Source organism: Podarcis raffonei, chromosome 10 (assembly GCF_027172205.1).
Source record: "Podarcis raffonei isolate rPodRaf1 chromosome 10, rPodRaf1.pri, whole genome shotgun sequence".
In the NCBI taxonomy this organism is placed as follows: Eukaryota; Metazoa; Chordata; class Lepidosauria; order Squamata; family Lacertidae; genus Podarcis; species Podarcis raffonei.
In genome coordinates, this window is record NC_070611.1 from 74,557,745 (window position 1) to 74,580,545 (window position 22,801).

Genomic DNA, 22,801 nt, shown 5'->3' on the forward strand with positions numbered 1-22,801 from the left:
CTGATGGTGTTTCCTGCTTGGCAGGGGGTTGGACTCGATGGCCCTTGTGGTCTCTTCCAACTCTATGATTCCATGATTCCCCCTGACTGCGAATCCTGTGTGTCAGTTTTGCTAGTTCCGCGTCCTCGACCAACTTTGTCTGCCACTCCTTTACAGTCGGTATCTCCTGTGTTTTCCACTTTTGGTCTATCAGAACTCTGGCTACTGTCGTAGCATACATATATAGTCTTTGGTCCGTCTTCTTAATATCCTCTCCTATCAAACCTAGCAGTAGTTCTTCGGGCTTTTTGATTCATTATAGATCAATTCCCAAAACTCTTTCATTTGATCACATGCTCACCGCATGTGGTAAAAATCACCATCCTTTTCTTTACATTTCCAACAGATTTTGCTACTCGTCCTGTACTTTTTTGCTAGTTTGGTGGGAGTAAGATACCAGCGATAAACCATTTTCATTACGTTCTCTTTTAAAGTAGAGCATGCAGTCAATTTTAAATTCTTATTCCAAAGTTTAAGCCATGCATCATATTCTATATTATGCCCAAAGTCTATTGCCCGTTTTGTCATAGCCTCTTTTATCAATTAATCTTTTGTATTCCATTCTAATAAGAAATTATACATTTTCGAGAGTAGTTTGGTCTTGCTTTCTATAATGTCAATTTGGAATTTCGATTTCTTATCTTCAAATCCTAATTTTTTATCATCCTTAAAAACGTCATTAACTTGATGGTATTGCAACCATCCTGTCAATTTCTCCTCAATACAATTATAGGGGTTCAATTTCCATCCTTTCTCAGATTTCATCAAAATCTCCTCATATGTAGCCCATCTCCCTTCCATATTCCATTTTTTTTACTGTTAACATTTCAACTGGTGAGAGCCACCATGGTGTTTTCCTTTCTAGCAGATTCTTATTTCTGTCCCAGACCTCATATAGGGCACTCCTTAACACATGGTTTGTGAAACCTCTGTGCACTTTCACTTTACCATACCAGAGGTACGAGTGCCACCCATATCTGTTATTATATCCCTCCAGATCTAATAGGTCTGAGTTTTCCAGGGTTATCCAATCCTTTATCCAACACAGACAGGCCGCTTCGTAATAAAGTTTCAAATCAGGTACCGAGAACCCCCCTCTTTCCTTTCTGTCCGTCAGTATTTTAAATTTAATTCTCGGTTTTCTCCCTTGCCATATGAAGTGCCAGAGAACCTTTTGCCATTCTCTAAATTGTCCTAAGCCTCTGATTATCGGAATCGTTTGAAATAAAAATAGCATCTTTGGTAATGTATTCATTTTGATCGCTGATATTCTTCTACTTATGGACAATTTTAATCTATTCCATACTTCCAAATCTCTTTTAATCTCTTTCCACACTGGTTGATAGTTATCATTGAATAAGTTTATATTCTTTGCCGTCTTCCAGATTCCCAAGTATTTTACTTTTTTAATCACCTTAATTTCACTTTCTTGTTCCAACCTTTCTACCTCATTCTTTTCCATATTTTTGACCAGCATTTCCATCTTTGTCTTGTTGAATTTAAATCCTGCCAATTGTCTGAATTTTCCCATTTCTTCCAATGCTTTTTTAACACGTTCCTGAGGTTCATCTAAGGTTAATGCTAAATCGTCTGCATAGGCCTTAAGTTTTAATTCTTTAACACCTATTTTAACTCCATTTATCTCTGATGTTTCTCTCAAATAATTTACTAATACCTCTAGAACCATAATAAACAATAGCGGGGACAGTGGGCACCCCTGTCTGGTACCCTTTGTGATGTCAAATGATTCTGTCAAGGCATTATTCACTATTAGTTTCGCTCTCTTTTCTGAGTAAATTGCTTCAATTCCTCTCAGGAAGGAGCCACCAACCCCCATCATCTCCATACTTTTCTTCATAAATAACCAAGATATATTATCAAATGCTTTTTCAGCATCGATAAACATTAGTGCAGCTGGTTTATCATTTCTTACCTCTAATTATTCCAATGTATTAATAATATGTCTTACAGTATCTTTTAATTGCCTGCCTGGTAAAAAACCTCCTTGGTCTTTATGAATTAGCTCATTTAATATTATTTTCAATCTGTTTGCCATAATGTCCGCAAATAGTTTGTAATCATTCTTTAACAGTGAGATTGGTCTAAAATTTTTAACACTCAAATGATCTGTGTCTTGCTTGGGGATCAACATTATACATGCCTCCTTCCAGGAATTTGGTATTTTTCCTCCTTGTAGAATAGAGTTCATTACTTCACAGAGAACCGGTATCAGTGTTTTGTAATACTTTGAGGTAAGCCCATCTGGTCCTGGGGCTTTACCTTGTTTCATCCTCTTTATTGACCTTTGGATTTCCTGTTTTTTTGTTATTGGGGCGTTTAGTTGTTCTCTTTCTTCTGGTGGAATCTGTTTTCCTTTATGTGTTTCCAAGTATCTCTCTATTTTATTTATGTCTTCCTTTTCTTTCCTGTAAAGTTCCTTATAGAATCCTTGGAAGGCTCTTCTTATTTCTTTTGGGTCTTCCGTCAATTGTTCTCCTATCCTAATTTTATTAATCATATTTTGACTTTGACGTTTTCTTAGTTGCCATGCCAGTAGCTTCCCAGTTTTGTTGGCTGATTCAAAATACTTCTGTTTCATTTGTTTTAATTTCCATTCCACTTCTTGGTTCACCAACATGGAGAACTGAGTTTGTAACATTTTAATAGTCTGTTTAATTTGTTCATCTTTTGGTTTTGTTACCAATTTTTTCTCATTTTCCGTGAGTTGAGTCACGATTACTAGATTAATTTATGGTTGGCCTGTGGCTGAAAGTAAACTACAAAAAAAAAAAAACTAAATTACTGACAAAAACCCTCACAATGGAAGGGGAAAAAGAACTTCAAGAAAGAAACAGGCCTGGAAATTAAAAATAAGGTTAAATACCTAAGGATCTGGATTTCAAATAAAAGTTTAAATTTATATGAGGATAATTCTAGTAAAGTATGGAAAGAAATTTTAAAAAATATGGAAACCTGGACCAAACTCCATCTCTCACTCTGGGGAAGAGTCTCGGTTGTGAAAATGAATATCCTCCCCAAAATGATTTTCTTATTCCAAACAATGCCCATTTTAGGAGGAATGAATTGTTTTAGGGAGTGGAAAAGGGAAATATCTAGATTTATATAGAGTGGAAAGAAACTGAGAATTGTGTTATTGTTTAGTCGTTTAGTCGTGTCCGCCTCTTCGTGACCCCCTGGACCAGAGCACGCCAGGCACTCCTGTCTTCCACTGCCTCCTTCATGCTGGTAGCTTCGAGAACACTGTCCCACCATCTCGTCCTCTGTCGTCCCCTTCTCCTTGTGCCCTCCATCTTTCCCAACATCAGGGTCTTTTCCAGGGAGTCTTCTCTTCACATGAGGTGGCCAAAGTATTGGAGCTTCAGCTTCAGGATCTGTCCTTCCAGTGAGCACTCAGGGCTGATTTCCTTCAGAATGGAGAGGTTTGATCTTCTTGCAGTCCACCAGACTCTCAAGAGTCTCCTCCAGCACCAGAATTCAAAAGCATCCATTCTTCGGCCATCAGCCTTCTTTATGGTCCAACTCTCACTTCCATACATTACTACTGGGGAAAAACTGAGAATTAAACACCAGTTATTAACAGATAAAAATGAGATAGGAGGTTTTTCATTGCCAGATTTGGAATTTTACCATGTGGTGGCAGGATTGGTTTGGAATTTTACCATGTGGTGGCAGGACTGGATTACACTAAAAGATACAGACCTATTAGACTTGGAAGGCCACGAGAATCAGTCTGGATGGCACGCTTCTTTAATATACGGAAAAGTGAAGGTCCACAGGGGATTTTTGAGCCATGTGATAAGAAAATCGTGATATAAAATCTGGAATAAATATAAAGGAATACTTGAGGCAAAAATACCCTTGTGGACATCACCAAGAGAAGCCAGGGCAGTAAGAAAAAGAAATATGAAAGCAGATTGGCCTACGTTAGGATTAATCCTAGAAATAGATAAAGACAAGCCTACACTGAAAAAATAGGATTAAATTATAAATCCCCTAACGGATTGGCTACAATATTTTCAGTTACACCAAAGATTGGCCATGGATTTAAAAGAAGGAATTGCAAAAGAAACATCTAAATTTGAAAGAGAATTAATTTTTATGAAAGGAAAAAATATTTCAAACATCTATGATTACCTTTTGGAATGGGAAAGAAGAACCAGTCAAGGCAGTTATGGTGAAACGGGCACAGGATTTTGGATACAACATATATATGGATCAGTGGGAGAGATTGTGGAAGGTAGATATTAAATTCACAGCATGCTATAACCTTAGGGAGAACATCATGAAGATGTTCTATAGATGGCATCGTATCCCCTTGAAACTAGCGAAAATGTATAACGGAGGGTCACTGACTTGCTGGATATGTAAAACAGATGTGGGGTCATACATGTGGTGGACTTGTGCAATCTTTAGGGAATTCTGGGATAATATCTATAATGAATTCAAGAAATTATTCAGACTCACTTAAACAACAACCACCAGAGATCTTTCTTTTAGGCATTTTGCCGTTAGAAATTAAAAAAGAAATAAGACCACTGTTCATGTATGTCACCACAGAAGCAAGAATACTTGTGGCGAGGAAGTGGAAAACAATACTGACAATTACAGATTGGCAGATACTCATGTTAGAATATTTACAACAAGCAAAACTGATGGGAAGAGTTAGAGGAGTACTGAACCAGAAAATATTTGGAGAATGGAGAATATTTAAGGATTCTATAAGATCATATTGTACCAACCACACCATATTAGCAGAACTTGAGTGATACTTGTAAACACAACAAATACTGTTTGTGGAGTAGACGGGAACAATATTAAAGAATATAAAACTGTCCCAAAAAAACCGACAGTATAAACAGTACAATGAGAATGATTGCAAGACTCGTTTTGTCAGAATTCTTTTTTATTTAATTAGGAAGATTAAGTTTTTTCATGCACATAAATCTGCTTCTTTCTTTTTCTGTATTTTCTTCTTTCCTTTATTCTTCATTGTTTTTTCTTTAATTTTCTTTTTTTTGCAGTATGAGATTGCAAATTCTTTATATATGTGTGTAATTTAAATCAATAAAGATTATATTTAAAAATAAATAAATTTGTGGCCGGCCTGATCAAGCGTTGCTTCCTCTGGTTAGCCCCGCTGGAACTCCAGTTCTTTCCAGACCCTGGGGTCACGAGAGGACTGGTGGCTCCTCCTGGCAAATGGACTGGTGTGCACTGGATCACCGGTCCTTCCTTGCCCCCAGAATCGGGCAACCGAAGGTCCCATCTGGGGTGCCATCTGTTGTAAACCAAAGCTGCCCTTCTTCCCTTATGGAGGACAAAAGAGCCCTTTATAGAGTCCCTTGTAGGTTCTCCATCGGTAGGAGGAAAGAGCAGAGGCCAACCAGAGACTATTGAGAAGCAAAGCAGCTAGTAAGCCTGATCTTGATTGATCTGCTGCAACAGGGTGCTCCCCTGAGGACGACCCCGAACCAAGGCGTGCCAGCCCTTATATAGACATTTTAAATTTCCTGACCTGGAGCTCCAGACCACCCCTGCATTCATCACAGAAGGGGCGTAACCCAAGACCACCTACTACAAAAATCATACCTACATCACAGAAAAGGCGGTCTACAACAGAAATTTGAATGTTGTTGTTTTTCCTGTCTGCCAGGTTATCTGATAATGCCTTATCTGATTCCCTTTCCTGGTAGTCTGGCCATTCCTTTGAGATGGTGATTACCCAATTCCTGAGACAATGGGAAGGTTCCCTCACGCGCTCCCTCCTTGCAGAGAAAACATTTGCTCAGTTTGGAAGTCTAAATGGTTTCAGAGCGGTCTTCCTATGCTGCTCCAGATATGTGGTCGACATATCTATGTATGCACTTGGTTGGTACATTTTTGAACATTTATTATATATATAAGACCTTAAATTTTTTATTACATGATTCATCCAGCCCAGCCTTTCGCATGATGAATTCTGCATTTATGTTAAATAAGCAGTAAGACAATATACAGCCTTGTCGTACTCCTTTCCCAATTTTGTACCAATCAGTTGTTCCATATCCAGTTCTAACTGTAGCTTCTTGTCCCACAAAGAGATTTCTCAGGAGACAGATGAGGTGATCAGGCACTCCCAATTCTTTAAGAACTTGCCATAGTTTGCTGTGGTCGACACAGTCAAAGGCTTTTGCATAGTCAATGAAGCAGAAGTAGATGTCTTTCTGGAACTCTCTAGCTTTCTCCATAATCCAGTGCATGTTTGCAATTTGGTCTCTGGTTCCTCTGCCTCTTCTAAATCCAGCTTGCACTTCTGGGAGTTCTCAGTCCACATACTGCTTGAGCCTTCCTTGTAGAATTTTAAGCATAACCTTGCTAGCGTGTGAAATGAGTGCAATTGTGCGGTACGTGGAGCATTCTTTGGCCCTGCCCTTCTTTGGGATTGGGAATCATGTGTTGAAATCATTCAGTTTGTACAAACACGACACGCACACACGACATAGGCAACACTTCTGTTATAAATTCATAGAAAATCAGCCGTACATCGGATCTGCACCGTTCGACTTTTATTTTGCACCATGAGGGAAGGACTATCAAAGGGGGGAGACTTGACACAAGGCAGCCAACACGTCCGCAGTGAGCCCTACCCAATTGGCATGCCAACCGTGATGGTCCTAGACAGAAGATCATTCCACTCACAAAGGACCTGCATATGGAAGTGGATTCAGTACGGACTGAAACCCAGGACAGTGACCAGCCCTTCCCTCCGGGGGCAGAAAACAGTGAACTCCTCTTTGTCCTCAGGAATGTAATCATGGGGAGGGGAAAGAAGGAACCGGACAGGTGAGAAGACCCTCAGGTTACCACCACAACTCCTCCTCCTTCAGAGAAGTCACACTTCTCTGAGGTCTCTCAGCCCCACTCACCTCACAGAGTGTTTGCTGGGTGGGAGGAAGGGAAAGGAGAATGTTAGCCGCTTTGAGACTCCTTCGGGTAGTGATAAAGCGGGATATCAAATCCAAACTCTTCTTCTTCTCCCTGAACCCCTCCTCTGTGTGATGTGTCAATGATGTAGTCATGATGTAGTCTTGGGGGTGTAGCATGGGGGATTAGCAGCTAATAAAAGTTGGGGTCTTCTTTTGTTGGGGGCTTCCATCTTGTTCCACCTGGTGGCAGGTGGGAGTCCTGTGGAGACAGTCTTCAATCAAGACCAAGCCTACTGGCTGCTCTTTTGCTCTGCTCTTCCTGGCTGGTCTCCTTGTTTCTTGTCCAAGGGAGCCCTCAGATTTCTCCCTTAAGACATGGAATCTGCTTCTTGCTACAATTGTATCGGCTGCTTTTTGGAGCCTCTTGGCTGTTGTGCATGGACGGTGCCTGTGTCTGTTAACGGAAAAATCTGAGGGCTCCCTTAGACAAAAACAAAGACACCAACCAGGATACCTTGGAGCCAATCAGCAGCCTGTAGGCTTGGCCTTTATTGAACTGTTACAACAGGATGCTCCCCTCACTTGCAGGAGAGAGGAAGGACCCAGAAAAATGCTGTGCAAGGGCTTATAAAGACTTTTGAAATTGCCACCCTGTAGATCAAGACCACCCCCAGAAACATCATACATGCATCACAGAAAGGAGGGGTTGAGGGAGGAGTTGTGGTGGTAACCTGAGTGTCCTGTCACCTGGCTGGTTCCCCATTTCCCCCTCCCCATGAGTACTTTCCAGGTGACAGAGGGGAGTTTGCAGTTTCCCGCCCCCAGAGGGAAGAGCTGATTATTGTCTTTTGTTCCAGTCTGTGCTGAATCCACTCCCATATGCAAGTTCTTTGTGATCTTGATGGTCTTCTGTCTGGGACCATCAGGGTTGGCATAGCAACTGGGCAGGGCTCCTGTGGATGTGCTGGGATGCTGATGGGATTATGGGTGCCCTGTATCAAACCTTCCCCATTTTGTAGTCCGTCCTTCATGGAGTAAAATAAAAGTGGAACAGTGCAAATCCGATGTATGGTTGATTTTCTTGAATTTATAAGAGAAGTATAGCGTATGCAGTGTGTGAGTGTGAGTGAAGTTTGTAGAAACTGAATGATTGGGGGGGGCGTTTCCTGCTACAGTGTCCACGGTCATTGTCCTGGGCTTAGTCAGAGGCTGGGGTGGGGAGCTGGGATTTGGGGGGGTCGTTTAGCTGCCCCCTGTTCCTGGTTTGAACAGCGCCAAGACCTAAAACACGGAGGGATCTAAGCTCGTGGGGTGGGGGAGGGGAGGATGTTGCAATGCAAACCTTGTAGGAGGGACGGGACCCACTTTGCAGCTGGATCTCCGGAACCTTCTCCCCCCCCCTCAATTCTTTCCCTCCCCTCCCCTCCTCCTCTCACCCCGCCCCCACAACCCCAGATCCCGCCCCCAAACATCCCACCCCTTCCTCCTCCTCCTCCAATCCGGCTCTTCTGCTCCGGGAATGTGTGGGGGGGTGAGCCCCCTCCCAACCTTCTCCCGGAAGTGGAGCTTCCACTCCGGATTGCTGCTCTGCCCCGTAGCTCTAGGGCAGCGCGCTTTCGGAGAGGGGAGGGAGGAGGCAGGGGACCCCCCCACCCTCGTGGATGTTGCAGAAAAAGAAAGGAGAATCGGGAGCGAGGACAAAGAGGTAAAGGGGTCCGGGGGGGGAGGGGAGAAAAGGACCCATAGACCCCTCCAGCTCCCCAAGCGCCTTCCGTGGGGCCTGGATCCCTGCGCGCGTGCTGCGAAGGGGGCTTTCCTCGCAGGCCGGACCCCTCGCCCCGTTTCCCAGGCTCCGCGCGTCCCATGAAAGGGTTAAGGGGCGCGAGAGACGCCTGGATAGAGACCCCCCAGTCCCTCCCTTGCTCCTGTTCTTGGGGGGGCCCTAGGATGGAGAGATGGGGGCGCAGGGCGAGGTGTCAGTCGCGCTAGAGTGCAGGGGAAACTGCGGGAGAGAGGGAGGGGGAAGGGAAGAGGAGCACTGGGGGGGGGGGAGATAGGAAGACCAGTTTTTTGGGGGGGGCGTCTCAATCGTGGCTTCTTTGGGCAATCTTCGAAGGGGCCGCCTTGCCTTCTCCCTCCCCCCCAGGAATCAACCCCCCCTTCAAGGCGACCAGAGCGGGATCCCTGGAAAGTGGGGGGTCCTGTCCCCCCACCCCTTCCTTCCTGCAAGCTCCATCCTCTGCTCGCCCCCATAAACCCCTGTCAAGACAGCGCTTCTGCCCAGTCCAACCATTAGTCCCCTGGAGAGGAGAGGAAATCCCAAGAGGGGAGGGGGGAGGCCTTCTCAGAAGTGGCTCTTGGTTTCCGCAATCTCACCCAGGAATCAGCCAGAAACCTTTTCCTCTCTCTCAGGCTTCCATCTTTAATGTCTTTTTCACTGAGGGTGAGGATAATGTACACCTGTCATCAGAAACAGGGGTGCAGAGTCCATGGAATGGCTCTCAGGGCTGATAGAGAAGTTGCACCTCAAAAGCATTTCTGTTCCTCTTATTCTTCATAGGTAATGTCAGAGTGACTGACAAGCTGAGATACAACCCATCATCATCCGATGACAGTGACTGCATGAATCTTCCCAGTCAAAGGACCCATTTTCATGATAGACAGTGCCTGTGGCTGGAGGCTCTACACACAGGATGTGCCTGTGCAGGCCAAAGACTGCCAGTATTAGCACAGGTGAGGTGTGTGTCATTCCCAAATTTACAGACTGTATGTGAATGAGAGTTTGTGGGTGGGATTATAATTTACGGCAACCCTGTGATTTTCTCTGCCCATAACATTTCGTAAGCTAATATTGCAGTAAAAATTCCAAAATAACTACAAAAAATCACAAGATAATAATAATAGTACAGTGGTACCTCGGGTTAAGAACTGAATTCGTTCTGCAGGTCCATTCTTAATCTGAAACTGTTCTTAACCTGAAGCACCACTTTAGCTAATGGGGCCTCCTGCTGCCACCGTGCGATTTCTGTTCTCATCCTGAAGCAAAGTTCTTAACAAAAGGTACTATTTCTGGGTTAGCAGAGTCTGTGACCTGAAGCTCCTGTAACCCGAGGTACCACTCTAGATGTTATAGTATTAGTATTTTCCCCCAGCCACTCTGGGCAGCTTCTAGTACATATAGTTAAAGGTAAAGGGACCCCTGACCATTAGGTCCAGTCGTGGCCGACTCTGGGGTTGCGGCGCTCATCTCGCTTTACTGGCCGAGGGAGCCGGCGTACAGCTTCCGGGTCATGTGGCCAGCATGACTAAGCCGCTTCTGGCAAACCAGAGCAGCGCACGGAAACGCCATTTACCTTCCCACCGGAGCGGTACCTACCGTATTTTTCGCTCTGTAAGACACACCTAGTTTTGGGGGGAGGAATCCAAGAAAAAAAATTTTTTGAATCCCAGAAGCCAGAACAGCAAGAGGAATCTGGCTTCTGGGATACTGTGTGGCTGTTCTGGCTTCTGGGATAACAGCGCCAAGGGCAGCAGGATGAAGAGGCTAAGGCAGAAGCCAGGACAGGCGCCTCGCTGAAGGGGCGCTGCGCAGTTCTCCCTCTTTGCGCAGCCGAAGACTGATAAGCATAACAGGATCCAAAAATAGCAAAAATGTAACTCACAGTAAAACCCTGACTTAGCATTCCAAAACAGCACTCAAGTAAGAAACAGACAAGCAGAGTAGAGTAATATCAGAATATGAAGTGGGAGCAGGCGCATTTCAATACTGTAATTTATATATAATTCAATGTCAGAGTAACCCTGGGACTAGATAACAAGCCTCCAAGTGGACGTGCCCCACCTGCCCTTCACGTTCCTCTTCCGCACGGGCAGAATCTGCCTTCTGGACTGTGGGATTCACGGTTGTTCTCCTCCTCTCCATCCACCAGGGCTTGACTTCAGGTGCAGCAGAATTCCCCAGCCCCCCAAGGATTTGAGACCCATCAGCTTTCCTCACCTGGTTTAGCCGGCCGGTTGAAGCCGTTGCTTGAAGCCCTGTTGCATGCTGACAGCTTCTGGAAGCCACAGGTGAGAGCTGAGTGCAGGGTGGGGACCAAGGGTGGAAAAATGACCCCAGAAGGTGCAGGACATGTCCCCCACCAAAGGAACTACAGCTCCCCAACACCCCATGACATCTCGATTCAGGTAGGTAGCCGTATTGGTCTGACGCACTTGAAATAAAAAATTAAAAAATAGTACAGTAGCACCTTAGGGACCAGCTAATTTTGTTCTGGGTATAAGTTTTCATGTGCTTGCACACTTCTTCAGATACACTGACACAGATGTCACCAGACCCTTGTATATCGTGGGAGGGTGGGGTGGGGTTTTTCTCATAAGGGTACTCCTACTAACATCTCACACTACCCTTCACTATATGAAGAAGTGTGCATGCACACAAAAGCTTATACCTAGAACAAACTTAGTTGGTCCCTGTTGTTGTTGCTGTTGTTGTTGTTTTTTAGTCAATTATTCGTGTCCGCCTCTTCGTGACCCCCTGGACCAGAGCACGCCAGGCACTCCTGTCTTCCACTGCCTCCCGCAGTTTGGTCAAACTCATGCTGGTAGCTTCGAGAACACTGTCCAACCATCTCGTCCTCTGTCGTCCCCTTCTCCTTGTGCCCTCCATCTTTCCCAACATCAGGGTCTTTTCCAGGGAGTCTTCTCTTCTCACGAGGTGGCCAGAGTCTTGGAGCCTCAGCTTCAGGATCTGTCCTTCCAGTGAGCACTCAGGGCTGATTTCCTTCAGAATGGAAAGGTTTGATCTTCTTGCAGTCCATGGGACTCTCAAGAGTCTCCTCCAGCACCATAATTCAAAGCATCCATTCTTTGGTACTCAGCCTTCTTTATGGTCCAGCTCTCACTTCCATACATCACTACTGGGAAAACAATAGCTTTAACTATACGGACCTTTGTTGGCAAGGTGAGGTCTCTGCTTTTTAAGATGCTGTCTAGATTTCTCATTGCTTTTCTCCCAAGACCCTAAGGTGCTACTGGACTATTTTTGTTAATTTTTTACTTCAAATGTGTCAGATGAATATGGCTATCTACCATGAAGTACAGTTATCTCCTTGCCTTGAATATCCTGCCTTTCAGTGCCAGATTAGGATAGTCCTGTGTCAGAAGACAAGCACAGGATCAGGCAGCACATCATCATTATAAAGAACCATTGGGGTGGGTGTTTCTGTCTGGGATTCCCATGTGCCAGCTGCTTTCCTTCTGCTTCTCCTGCTCTCTCCATGCAATGTGAGGCATTTAGACAGAGGTCCATCTCCAAGAACAGGAGCTTCCCTGAGCACCCATTCAGCTGACCCCAAGCACCAAGCCTTGTCACTAGTTCTCTGACTGACCCAGACCACAGTCCCCAGAAAAGATGTAGACCTGGGTCTCCCAAAATGGTCCATATGGACCTCCTGAGGTCAGTGGGACTGTGCAGGTGATTCATGAAGATCTAGAGGTGGAAATGGGGGCAGCCACTTGATTTGAAAGGCAGTCTCAGAGGACAACAATATTCCAAGATCATGCTGTGTTATTAAAGATGATTGAGGATTATGAAAGGTTGCTGATGCATTACTATCATTTGACATCATAGCATATTCATTTCCTAAAAATTGGGAACATGAGTAGGACATGGGAGAATGTAGGAGATGTTGAAATAGGAGAAGGTGCTAATGGTGGTTGATGGGCCCTTTTTTTCTGTGTTCTCTTTCCTGAAACCCAAACAGGATTTCCTTTCTGCCCACTCTGAAAAAGGTGATGGAGAAGACAGAATTGCAGGGGACAGGGCACCTTTCATTTCATTAGGAATAGCCATTAAAATGTGTGAAATGTGGAATATGCTTCACTGAATGAGCACACATAGTTCACATCAACAAACACAAAAAGGAAAGAACCCATTTAAAGGTATGTAGTGCGGAAAGAGCTTGTGTTTCAATGCAAAACTTAGAACACACCAGTGGACTCACACAGAGAGAAAACTCACACAGAGAGTATGGGAAGAACTTCAGTCAGAGTGGAAACCTTAAATTGCACAAACGGACTCACACAGGGGGGAAACCATATGAATGTATGGAGTGTGGAAAGAAATTTAGTAATAGTGGAAACCTTGGAAGACATCAACGGGAACACACAGGGGAGAAACTTTATAAATGTATCGAGTGTGGAAAGAGCTTTAGTGATAATGGAAACCTTAGAAGACATCAATGGACTCACACAGAGGAGAAACCATTTCAATGTATAAAGTGTGGAAACGTCTACAGTCAGAGTGGACACCTGAGAAGACATCAACGTACTCACACAGGGGAGAAACCATTTCAATGTATGGAGTGTGAAAAGAGCTTTAGTGATAGTGGAAGCCTTAGCAGACATCAACAGACTCACACAGGGGAGAAACCATTTAAATGTATGGAGTGTGGAAAGGGCTTCAGTCACAGTGGAAGTCTTAGAAGACATCAATGGATTCATACAGAGGAGAAACCATTTAAATGTATGGAGTGTGGAAAGCGCTTTAGCGATAGTGGAAGCCTTAGCAGACATCAACAGACTCACACAGGGATGAAACCTTTTAAATGTATGAAGTGTGGAAAGAGCTTCAGTTATAGTGGAAACCTTAGAAGACATCAACATGCTCACATCGGTAAGAAACAATTTAAATGTATGGAGTGCGGAAAGAGCTTTAGTGATAATGGAAAACTTAGAACTCATCAACGGACTCACACGGAAGAAACCATTTAAAAGTATGGAGTAAATACTAAATGCTTCACTCAGAGTGGAAATGTTAGAAAACATCAGCAGACACACAGGGGAGAAACCATTTAAAGGTATGGACTGTAGAAGGAGCTTCAGTCAGAGTGGAAGCCTTGAATTATGTCAACAAACTCACACAAAAGACAAACCATGTAAATATCAGGAAATTAGATAGAGGTTCACTCTTAGTGGAAGTTCAAAATCAACAGACTCATGGACAGGAGAAGCAGTTTAAATGAAAAGGAACATCTAGGGACTCTCACATGGGAGAACCCATTTAGATGTATGGAGTGTGGGACGTCTTCCTCTCAGAGTCCACCCTGAGCAATGAATTCAGCAGGAAATCATTCCTAAAAGCATGAGGTATATTTGATGTTCTGGTATTTATATGTTAAACTGTATAATAATGAAATATTGAAGGCGACATCTCACAATCATGAGTATAATTTTAGATGAAAGTACCTTTGGTTTTTGCACCAAACTCTCTCACCCCCCCCCACACACCGCATGATCTCCCAGCACAGCTTCTTCACCAGAACTTCATTGCTGCCTCCTGCCCTGCGCGTTCTGAAGAAAACTTGAAATACTGAAATTGAATGGGAGATTTCCCCCAAGCCTAATTTCAAGAGGGGGAAGGAGGGGCTGCAGGTACCAGGGAAATCACCTGGGGGGCCATCTTCACTCATGAACCCCATGGGGCAACCCCAGAGCTCCTGCTTATTCCAGGGTTTGGGAAAGAGTGTATTTTTCCATAGTCCCAGAAGTTTTGCTTCAATCATGCTACTCGGGAGTTTCCCTACCAGAGGACCACAGTGCTGTGCCTGCTGTTGTTGTTATGGACTGGCTGGTGGGGGGAGGCACCAGCTGGGGGACTCACAAGGGAAGAAGGCTCAGAGCCCAGGGACTGGTGGTGCGATGGCAATAAGCTGAAAGAGGGAAAAAGGGGACAAGACCGGAAGGGGAGATGCAGTATGAGATTCCAAATTCTTTGTATATGTGAGTAATTTAAATCAATAAAGATTATTTTTAAAAATAAATAAATTTGCGGCTGGCCTGATGAATCGTTGCTTCCTCTGGTTAGCCCCACTGGAACTCCAGTTCTTTCCAGACCCTGGGGTCACTAGAGGACTGGTGGCTCCTCCTGGTAAATGGCCTGGTGTGCGCTGGATCACCAGTCCTTCCTTGCCTCCAGAATCGTGCAACCAAAGGTCCCATCTGGGGTGCCATCTGTTGTAAACAAAAGCTGCCCTTCTTCCCTAATGGGGGACACAAGAGCCCTTTATAGAGTCCCTTGTAGGTTCTCCATCGGTAGGAGGAAATAACAGAGACATCCAGAGACTATTGAGAAGCAAAGCAGCTAGTAAGCCTGATCTTGATTGATCTGTTGCAACAGGGTGCTCCCCTGAGGACGACCCCGAACCAAGGCGTGCCAGCCCTTATATAGACATTTTAAATTCCCTGACCTGGAGCTCCAGACCACCCCTGCATTCATCACAGAAGGGGCGTAACCCAAGACCACCTACTACAAAAATCATACCTACATCACAGAAAAGGCGGTCTACAACAGAAATTTGAATGTTGTTGTTTTTCCTGTCTGCCAGGTTATCTGATAATGCCTTATCTGATTCCCTTTCCTGGTAGTCTGGCCATTCCTTTGAGATGGTGATTTCCCAATTCCTGAGACAATGGGAAGGTTCCCTCACCCGCTCCCTCCTTGCAGAGAAAACGTTTGATCAGTTTGAGAGTCTAAATGGTTTCAGGGCGGTCTTCCTGTGCTGCTCCAGACATGTGGTTGACATATCCATGTATGTGCTTGGTTGGTACATTTATGAACATTTATTATCTATATAAGACATTGTTACTGAAAATCTAGGTGTGAGGCTGCTCTGCCACCCAGCTCGTCGGACTGAGTCTGCAGGTCCCTGCGGAACAAAAGGAGCGCAGCCAGAGACCGAAGCATTCATTCAGCTAATATTCTCCTTTCCCTTCCTGCCCCACAACAAACACACTGTGAGGTGAGTGGGGCTGAGAGACTTCAGAGAAGTGTGACTGCCCCAAGGTCACCCAGCAGCTGCATGTGGAGGAGCGGAGACGGGAACCCGGTTCCCCAGATTACGTATCTACGGCTCTTAACCACTACACCCCACTGGCTCTCGACAAGACACTCAGGTTACCACCACAACTCCTCCCTCAACCCCTCCTCTTTGTGATGTGTCAATCATGTAGTCTTGGGGGTGTAGCATGGGGGATTAGGAGCTAATAAAAGTTGGGGTCTTTTGTTGGGGGCTTCCATCTTGTTCCACCTGGTGGCAGGTGGGAGTCCTGTGGCGACAGTCTTCAATCAAGACCAAGCCGACTGGCTGCTCTTTTGCTCTGCTCTTCCTGGCTGGTCTTGTTTCTTGTCCAAGGGAGCCCTCAGATTTTGGAATCCGCTTCTGGCTACAATTGTATGGCTGCTTTTCTGAGCCTCTTGGCTGTTGTGCATGGACGGGGCCTGTGTCCACGGTCCTTGTCCTGGCCTTAGTCAGAGGCTGGGGTGGGGAGTTGGGATTTGGGGGGAGTCGTTTAACTGCCCCCCCATTCCTGGTTTGAACAGCACCAATACCTAAAACACGGACGGATCTAAGCTCATGGGGTGGGGGGGGAGCATTTTGCAATGTAAACCTTGTAGGCGGGACGGGACCCACTTTGCAGCTGGATCTCCGGGATCAGCCCCTCCCCCGCTCTCCAATCCACTAAAGGAAGGGGGTAAACCTTCCTCTCCTCCCCCCCCACTCAAACGTTCCCTCCCCTCCTCCCTGCACATCCTCCTCTCAACCTGCCCCCACCATCCCAAATCCCACCCCCAATACATTGCTCCTCCTCCTCCAATCCGGCTCTTCTGTTCCTGGAATGGGGGTGTGTGAGCCTCCTCCCAAACTGCCAGTTTCTCCCGGAAGTGGAGCTTCTGCGCCGGATTGCTGCTCAGCGCCGTAGCTCTAGGGGCGCGCGCTATCGGAAACGGGAGGAGGGGCGGGAGGGGACCCCCCCAACAAAACATCGACGTTGCAGGAAAGGAAATGAGAATCGGGATCGAGGACAAAGAGGTAAAGGGGTCGCGGCGGGGGGGAGAGAGGGGAGAGAAGGACCGAGAGAGGGACTCCGCGCCAGCTCCCCAAAGCGCCTTCCGTGGGCCCCCCCGGCAGGGCCTGGATCCCTGAACATGTGCTGCGAAGGGGGCTTTCCTCGGCAGGGGTAGACATGGGGCGCCCACCCACGGGGTCCCACGAGGACTTCCTGGCCCCGTTTCCCCCGCGCAGGCATCCCTGGGGCACGGAGAATCGGGCCAGGAAAGGGTTAAGGGGTGCGGGAGGCGCCTGGATAGAGACCCCCTGTCCCTCCCCGGCTCGTCTTGGGGGGGCCTTCCGGACGGAGAGATGGGTTGCGCCTGGCGAGGGTTGAGCCGGGCCAAGGGGGAGACTCCGGGAGAGAGGGAGGGGGTCATGGAAGTGGGGGGAGAAGGGAGGGGGCACCCCCGGGTCACGGAAACGCAGCAATGGGGGGGGAGGAAGACCAGTCTTTGGGGGGACTTCTCCATGGTGGCGCCTGCGGGGATTCTCCGGAGGGTCCGCCTTGGCTTCTCCCTCCCACCCAAGAATCGGCCACCCCTTCAAGGCAACCAGAGAGGGATCCCTGGAAAGTGGGGGGTCCTGTCCCCCCACCCTTCCTTCCTGCAAGCGCCATCCTCTGCTCGCCCCCATAAACCCCTGTCCAGACACAGCGCTTCTGCCCAGTCCAACCTTTGGTCCCCTGGAGAGAAGAAGAAATCCCGAGAGGAAGAGGGGAGGGGAGAGGCCTTCTCAGAAGCGGCTCTCGGTTTCCGCAATCCCACCCAGGAAGCAGCCAGAAACCTTTTCCTCTCTCTCAGGCTTCCATCTTTATTGTCTTTTCTGCTGAGGATGAGGATAATGTACACCTGTCATCAGAAACAGGGGTGCAGAGTCCATGGAATGGCTCTCAGGGCTGATAGAGAAGTTGCACCTCAAAAGTATTTCTGTTCCTCTTATTCTTTGAAGTCAGTGTGACTGACAAGCTGAGATACAATCCTTCTGCATCCGATGACAGTGACTGCATGAATCTTCCCAGTCAAAGGACCCATTTTCATGATAGACAGTGCCTGTGGCTGGAGGCTCTACACACCGGGTGTGCCTGTGCAGGCCAAAGACTGCCAGTATTAGCACAGGTGTGGTTTGTGACCTCCCCAAATTTACAGAAAATGTATGTGAATGAGTGTTCATGGGTGGGGTTATAGTTTATGGCAACCCTGTGATTTTCTCCACCCATAAAATTTCATGAGTTGATATTGCAGTACAAATTCCAAAATAACTACAAAAAACCCCACAAGATAATAATAATAATTGTAGTATTTATACCCTGCCCATCTGCTTGGGTTTCCCCAGCCACTCTGGGCAGCTTCCAGTACATATAAAATACAGGAAAACATCAAACATTATAAACCTCCTGACACAAGGCTGCCTTCAGCTGTCTTCTAAATGTCAGATAGTTGTTCATTTCCTTGACCTCTGAAGGGATGGCATTCCACAGGGCGGGCGCCACCACCAAGAAGGCCCTCTGCCTGGTTCCCTGTACCCTCACTTATCACAGAGAGGGGACCAGCAGGAGGACCTCAGAGGAGGACCTCAGTGTTCAGAGTGAAGGATGGGGGTGGAGACGCTCCTTCAGGTCTACAGGGCCAAGGCGGTTGAGGGCTTTAGGTCACAGATCTTGCTCCTCCATAATGATCTCCAAGTCCGACATATAGTTAGCAGAATAGGAAAAAACACTCAGAGGCAGCAAAAAATCCATTCAGCAGATAAATTTAGTACAGAAGGCAAAGAAGCAGAATAATCCAAAAACTGAATTTACAGTAAAACCCTAACACAGCATAGCAAAACAGCCCTCAAGTAAGAAAGACACAAGAAGAGTAGAGAATAGCAGAATAGGAAGTGGGACCAGGCGCCTTTCAATACTGTGATTGATAAACAATTCAGTGTCAGAGTAAACTTGGGACTGGATACCAAGCCTGGCTCACCCCAGTTTAAGCCAGCTTCTTCTGGTTCCCAAAACAAGGAAGGTTCAGCATAACCTCATTACAACTTATTCCACCCCCTGCTCTCAGCAGAAAGGAAACTCCCTGATCAGGTAAAATGTTCCAGCTGGAGAAAACACCAGCTTTGAATCACACAGAGTAAAACCACCAGAACCTTCTTGAACCAATAGACTAGGAATGATCTCTATATGTCAGATCAATACTTTTCTTGCCTGAAAGATGCAACCATGACAATTTAAAGATCAGCACAGTTTGAATTGTGCCCCGAAATGCACTGAGAGCGAGTGAAGATCCTTTAGGACAGTGTTACAAGGTTGAACTTTCCATTAAGTACAGTTATCCCTTTGCCTTGAATATCCAGCTTTGTCAGTGCCAGATTAGGATAGTTCTGTGTCAGAAGTGGGGCTCGAGATCAGGCAGCACATCAACATTATAAAGAACCATTGGGGTGGGGTGTTTCCCATTTGCCAGCTGCTTTCCTTCTGCTTCTCCTGCTCTCTCCATGCAATGTGAGGCATGTAGATGGAGGTCCATCTCCAAGAACAGGAGCTTCCCTGAGCACCCATTCAGCTGACCCCAAGCACCAAGCCTTGTCACTAGTTCTCTGACTGAACCAGACCACAGTCCCCAGAAAAGACGAAGACCTGGGTCTCCCAAAATGGTCCACTTGGACCTCTTGAGGCCATTGGGACTGTGAAGGTGACTCATGAAGAACTAGAGGTGGAAACAGGGCTGGATGGAGGATTATAATAATCATAATAATTTATTATTTATACCCCGCCCATCTGGCTGAGTTTCCCCAGCCACTCTGGGCAGCTCCCAATCAAATGTTTAAAACAGTACAGCGTTAAATATTAAAAACCTCCCTGAACAGGGCTGCCTTCAGATGTCTTTTAAAGATAAGATAGCTGCTTATTTCCTTCACATCTGAAGGGAGAGTGTTCCACAGGGTGGGCGCCACTACCGAGAAGGCCCTCTGCCTGGTTCCCTGTAACTTCATTTCTCACAATGAGGGAACCGCCAGAAGGCCCTCGGCGCTGGACCTCAGTGTCTTTATGATGCAGAGGATGGGGAATGTCCAAAGGAACGATGGACCAGAGAAAGAGAGGGCCTGCATGGACAGAGAGCAGCTGCCTTTCCTGTGAGGAAGCAATTGATTTGAAAAGGTTGTATTCCAAGATCATGCTGTGCTATTAATGATGATTGAGGATTATGAAAGGTTGCTGCTGCATTACTATCATTTGATGACATTGCTTTTTCATTTGCTGTGCGTAAGAGGGGTGGGGTGGGTGTTTAGTTGGGTGCAGGAATTTGTTTAATTTAATTTAATTGTGGTGTGTTTGTAACATTCTCTTTTTTTGTTTGTTTTATTGTTTTGTTTGTTTTTTGTATAGGTTTTAATTTGATTTTAAGGGCAGGGGTCAGAGCTGCCTGGGAGTGGATCCCAACAAACAAAATGGCTGGGGCAGGTTCCACAGGGGGGGATGTACTGGGACAACCAATCTCAGTGATCACGGGTAGGAGGAGGAGTTACGCTAAGACCAGACCACGTCATTACCGAGGAAGCGGGCTTAGTCATTGTTTGAGGACTATCCCTTCCTCCAGGTCTGGTCTTGACCAGACGGGATACTGGAATCAGCAAAGGGATACCCACACAACCTGAAGGTGCTGCTGTGCAATGCCAGGTCAATGATCCATAAAACCATTGTGATCCATGACTTGATCGTGGATGGAGGACTTGACCTGGCATGTGTGACAGAGACCTCGTTGGATGAAGCAGATGGGCCTGTCCTTGCCGCTGCTTGTCCACCAGGTTTCTCTTACACACAGCAACCCAGGTCATGTGGGCGGGGAGGGGGGTTTGCAGTGATTTTTAGGAAGTCATTAGTTTGCACCAGGTGTCCTATTGAGAAGACCCAGTTTTCTGAGTGCATGTTCTGGAAGTTGGGCAATAGGGGCAGTACAGGATTCCTTTTGGTGTACCGACCTCCCCCCCCGCTTCACCAAGGATTCCCTGCCCGAGCTGCTTCAGGTCGTGGCGGATTTTCTCCTGGAGACACCTAGTTTGGTTGTCCTAGGGGATTTTAACATCCATGCCGACACGACCTTACAAGGGGCCGCTCGGGACTTCGTGGAAAGCATGGCCTCCATGGGGCTGTTCCTGAATAAGTCTGGCCCAACCCATAGCTGCGGACATGCCTTGGACCTGGTGTTTACCTCTATGGATGTTCGTGATCTGACACTAAGTAAAAGCAAAACAAAAGAAGTGCCATGGTCAGATCACTTCCTGGTGCAACTGGACTTCTCCGCGACCCATCCCCTCTGCAGGGAGGTGGGACCGATTTGGATGGTCTGCTCCCACCACATAATGGATCCAAATGGTTTCCAGAGAGTGGTAGGGGATGCTTTATCCCATGTTGATGGCCTTTCAGCTGATTCCCTGGTGGCCCGCTGGAATGTGGAGTTAACCAGGGCTATTGACTGGCTCCGAAGCACCCTCTCTGATTGCATGGAGCCCAAACAGCCCCGTGGTTTTCCACGGATCTGAGGGCAATGGAACAATCGTTGAGACGGCTAGAGCACCGGTGGCGGATGACCCATTCTGAAGCTGACCAGACACGGGTTAGAGCTGAATGTTGAGCCTACCAAGTGGCGGTAGTGGTGGTGAAAACTGCTTTCTTCACCGCCTCTATTGCATCTGCAGAAAACAGCAGCAGGAGACTTTTTCAGGTGGTTCACAATTTAGCAGAACCACCTGCTCCATCAGGGCTCAGTGCGGCCCACATGATCTCCTGCAATGATTTTGCAAAGTTTTTTACAGATAAAGTCGCTCAGATTCACTCAGGTCGCTCAAGTCGCTCAGGTAGACTCCACCGTGGCATCAGGGCTGGGGCGGGAGAGTGCTAGAGTCTGTCTAGTCAAGTTGTGTGGGATCAATTCCAACCTGTTACCCTCGAGGATGTGGACAGACTGCTTGGACGAGTGAAACCAACCACCTGTCTCCTCGATCCTTGCCCATCCTGGCTGATAAAAGCTAGCCAGGAAGGGCTGGGCGATGGGCTTCGTGGCGTGGTGAATGCTTCCCTCCATGAGGGAGCCTTTCCAGACCCGCTGAAAGAGGCAGTTATTAAACCACTTCTTAAAAAACCATTTTTAGATGCGGCCACGATGCCCAACTATCGCTGAGTCTCAAATCTTCCATTCTTGGGCAAGGTGATTGAGCGAGTAGTTGCTGAACAACTCCAGGCACGCCTGGAAGAAGCGGACCATTTGGATCCCTTCCAGTTGGGATTCAGGCCTCATCATGGGACTGAAACTGCCTTGGTCGCACTGGTTGATGATCTCTGGTGGGCTAGGGACAAAGGTTTCCTAGTTCTCCTGGATCTCTCAGCGGCATTTGATACCATTGAGATAACATCCTTCTGGACCGTCTTGAGGGGCTGGGAGCTGGGGGCACTGTCATACAGTGGTTCCGCTCCTTTCTCCTGGGCCGTGTCCAGAAAATGGTGTTGGGGGATGAGTGTTCAGACCACTGGGCTCTCACTTGTGGGGTGCCTCAGGGTTCTGTACTCTCCCCCATGCTTTTCAACATCTACATGAAGTCGCTGGGAGAGATCATCAGGGGGTTTGGGCTGGGTGTTCATCCATATGTGGATGATACCCAGCTCTACCTCTCTTTCAAATCAGAACCAGTGAAGGCAGTGAAGGTCCTGTGTGAGTGTCTGGAGGCGGTTGGAGGATGGATGGTGGCTAACAGATTGAGGTTGAATCCTGACAAGATAGAAGTACTGCTTTTGGGGGACAGGAGGCGGGCAGGTGTGGAGGATTTCCTGGTCCTGAATGGGGTAACTGTGCCCCTGAAGGACCAGGTGCGCAGCCTGGGAGTCATTTTGGACTCACAGCTGTCCATGGAGGCGCAGGTCAATTCTGTGTCCAGGACAGCTGTCTACCAGCTCTATCTGTG

General features: G+C 46.8%; 3 protein-coding genes across 9 annotated transcripts in view; all 3 read left to right on the plus strand.

Annotated features, from left to right (window-relative positions):
• LOC128421967 (zinc finger protein 624-like) overlaps positions 1-22,801 on the plus strand; it is a 182,106-nt gene that overhangs the window by 46,793 nt on the left and 112,512 nt on the right. The window contains exon 1 of one of the 7 annotated variants that reach the window (XM_053405365.1): positions 8,628-8,670. The exons of 2 other annotated variants lie outside the window; for them this stretch is intronic. The gene's annotated coding sequence lies outside the window, so the exon portion shown is untranslated. Of the gene's footprint in view, positions 1-8,627; positions 8,671-9,526; positions 9,704-17,878; positions 17,971-22,801 lie in introns of those variants that run through there. 4 more of the 7 variants (XM_053405368.1, XM_053405364.1, XM_053405362.1 and 1 more) reach the window with 4 other exon arrangements.
• Positions 10,895-13,985, plus strand: LOC128422001 (gastrula zinc finger protein XlCGF7.1-like). The gene is made up of 2 exons (XM_053405444.1): positions 10,895-11,033; positions 12,728-13,985. The coding sequence occupies exon 2, from the start codon at positions 12,936-12,938 to the stop codon at positions 13,734-13,736; it is 801 nt and encodes a 266-aa protein (XP_053261419.1). The 5' UTR covers positions 10,895-11,033; positions 12,728-12,935; the 3' UTR covers positions 13,737-13,985.
• The window catches only part of LOC128422884 (zinc finger protein 850-like), a 127,738-nt gene continuing 122,835 nt past the window's right edge, over positions 17,899-22,801 (plus strand). Inside the window, exon 1 of the mRNA XM_053407503.1 lies at positions 17,899-17,970. The gene's annotated coding sequence lies outside the window, so the exon portion shown is untranslated. The remainder of the gene's footprint in view (positions 17,971-22,801) is intronic.

Coding starts and splice junctions, on each gene's coding strand:
- LOC128422001 (XM_053405444.1), top strand. CDS start 12,936: ATGCAAAACTTAGAACACACCAGTGGACTCACACAGAGAGAAAACTCA.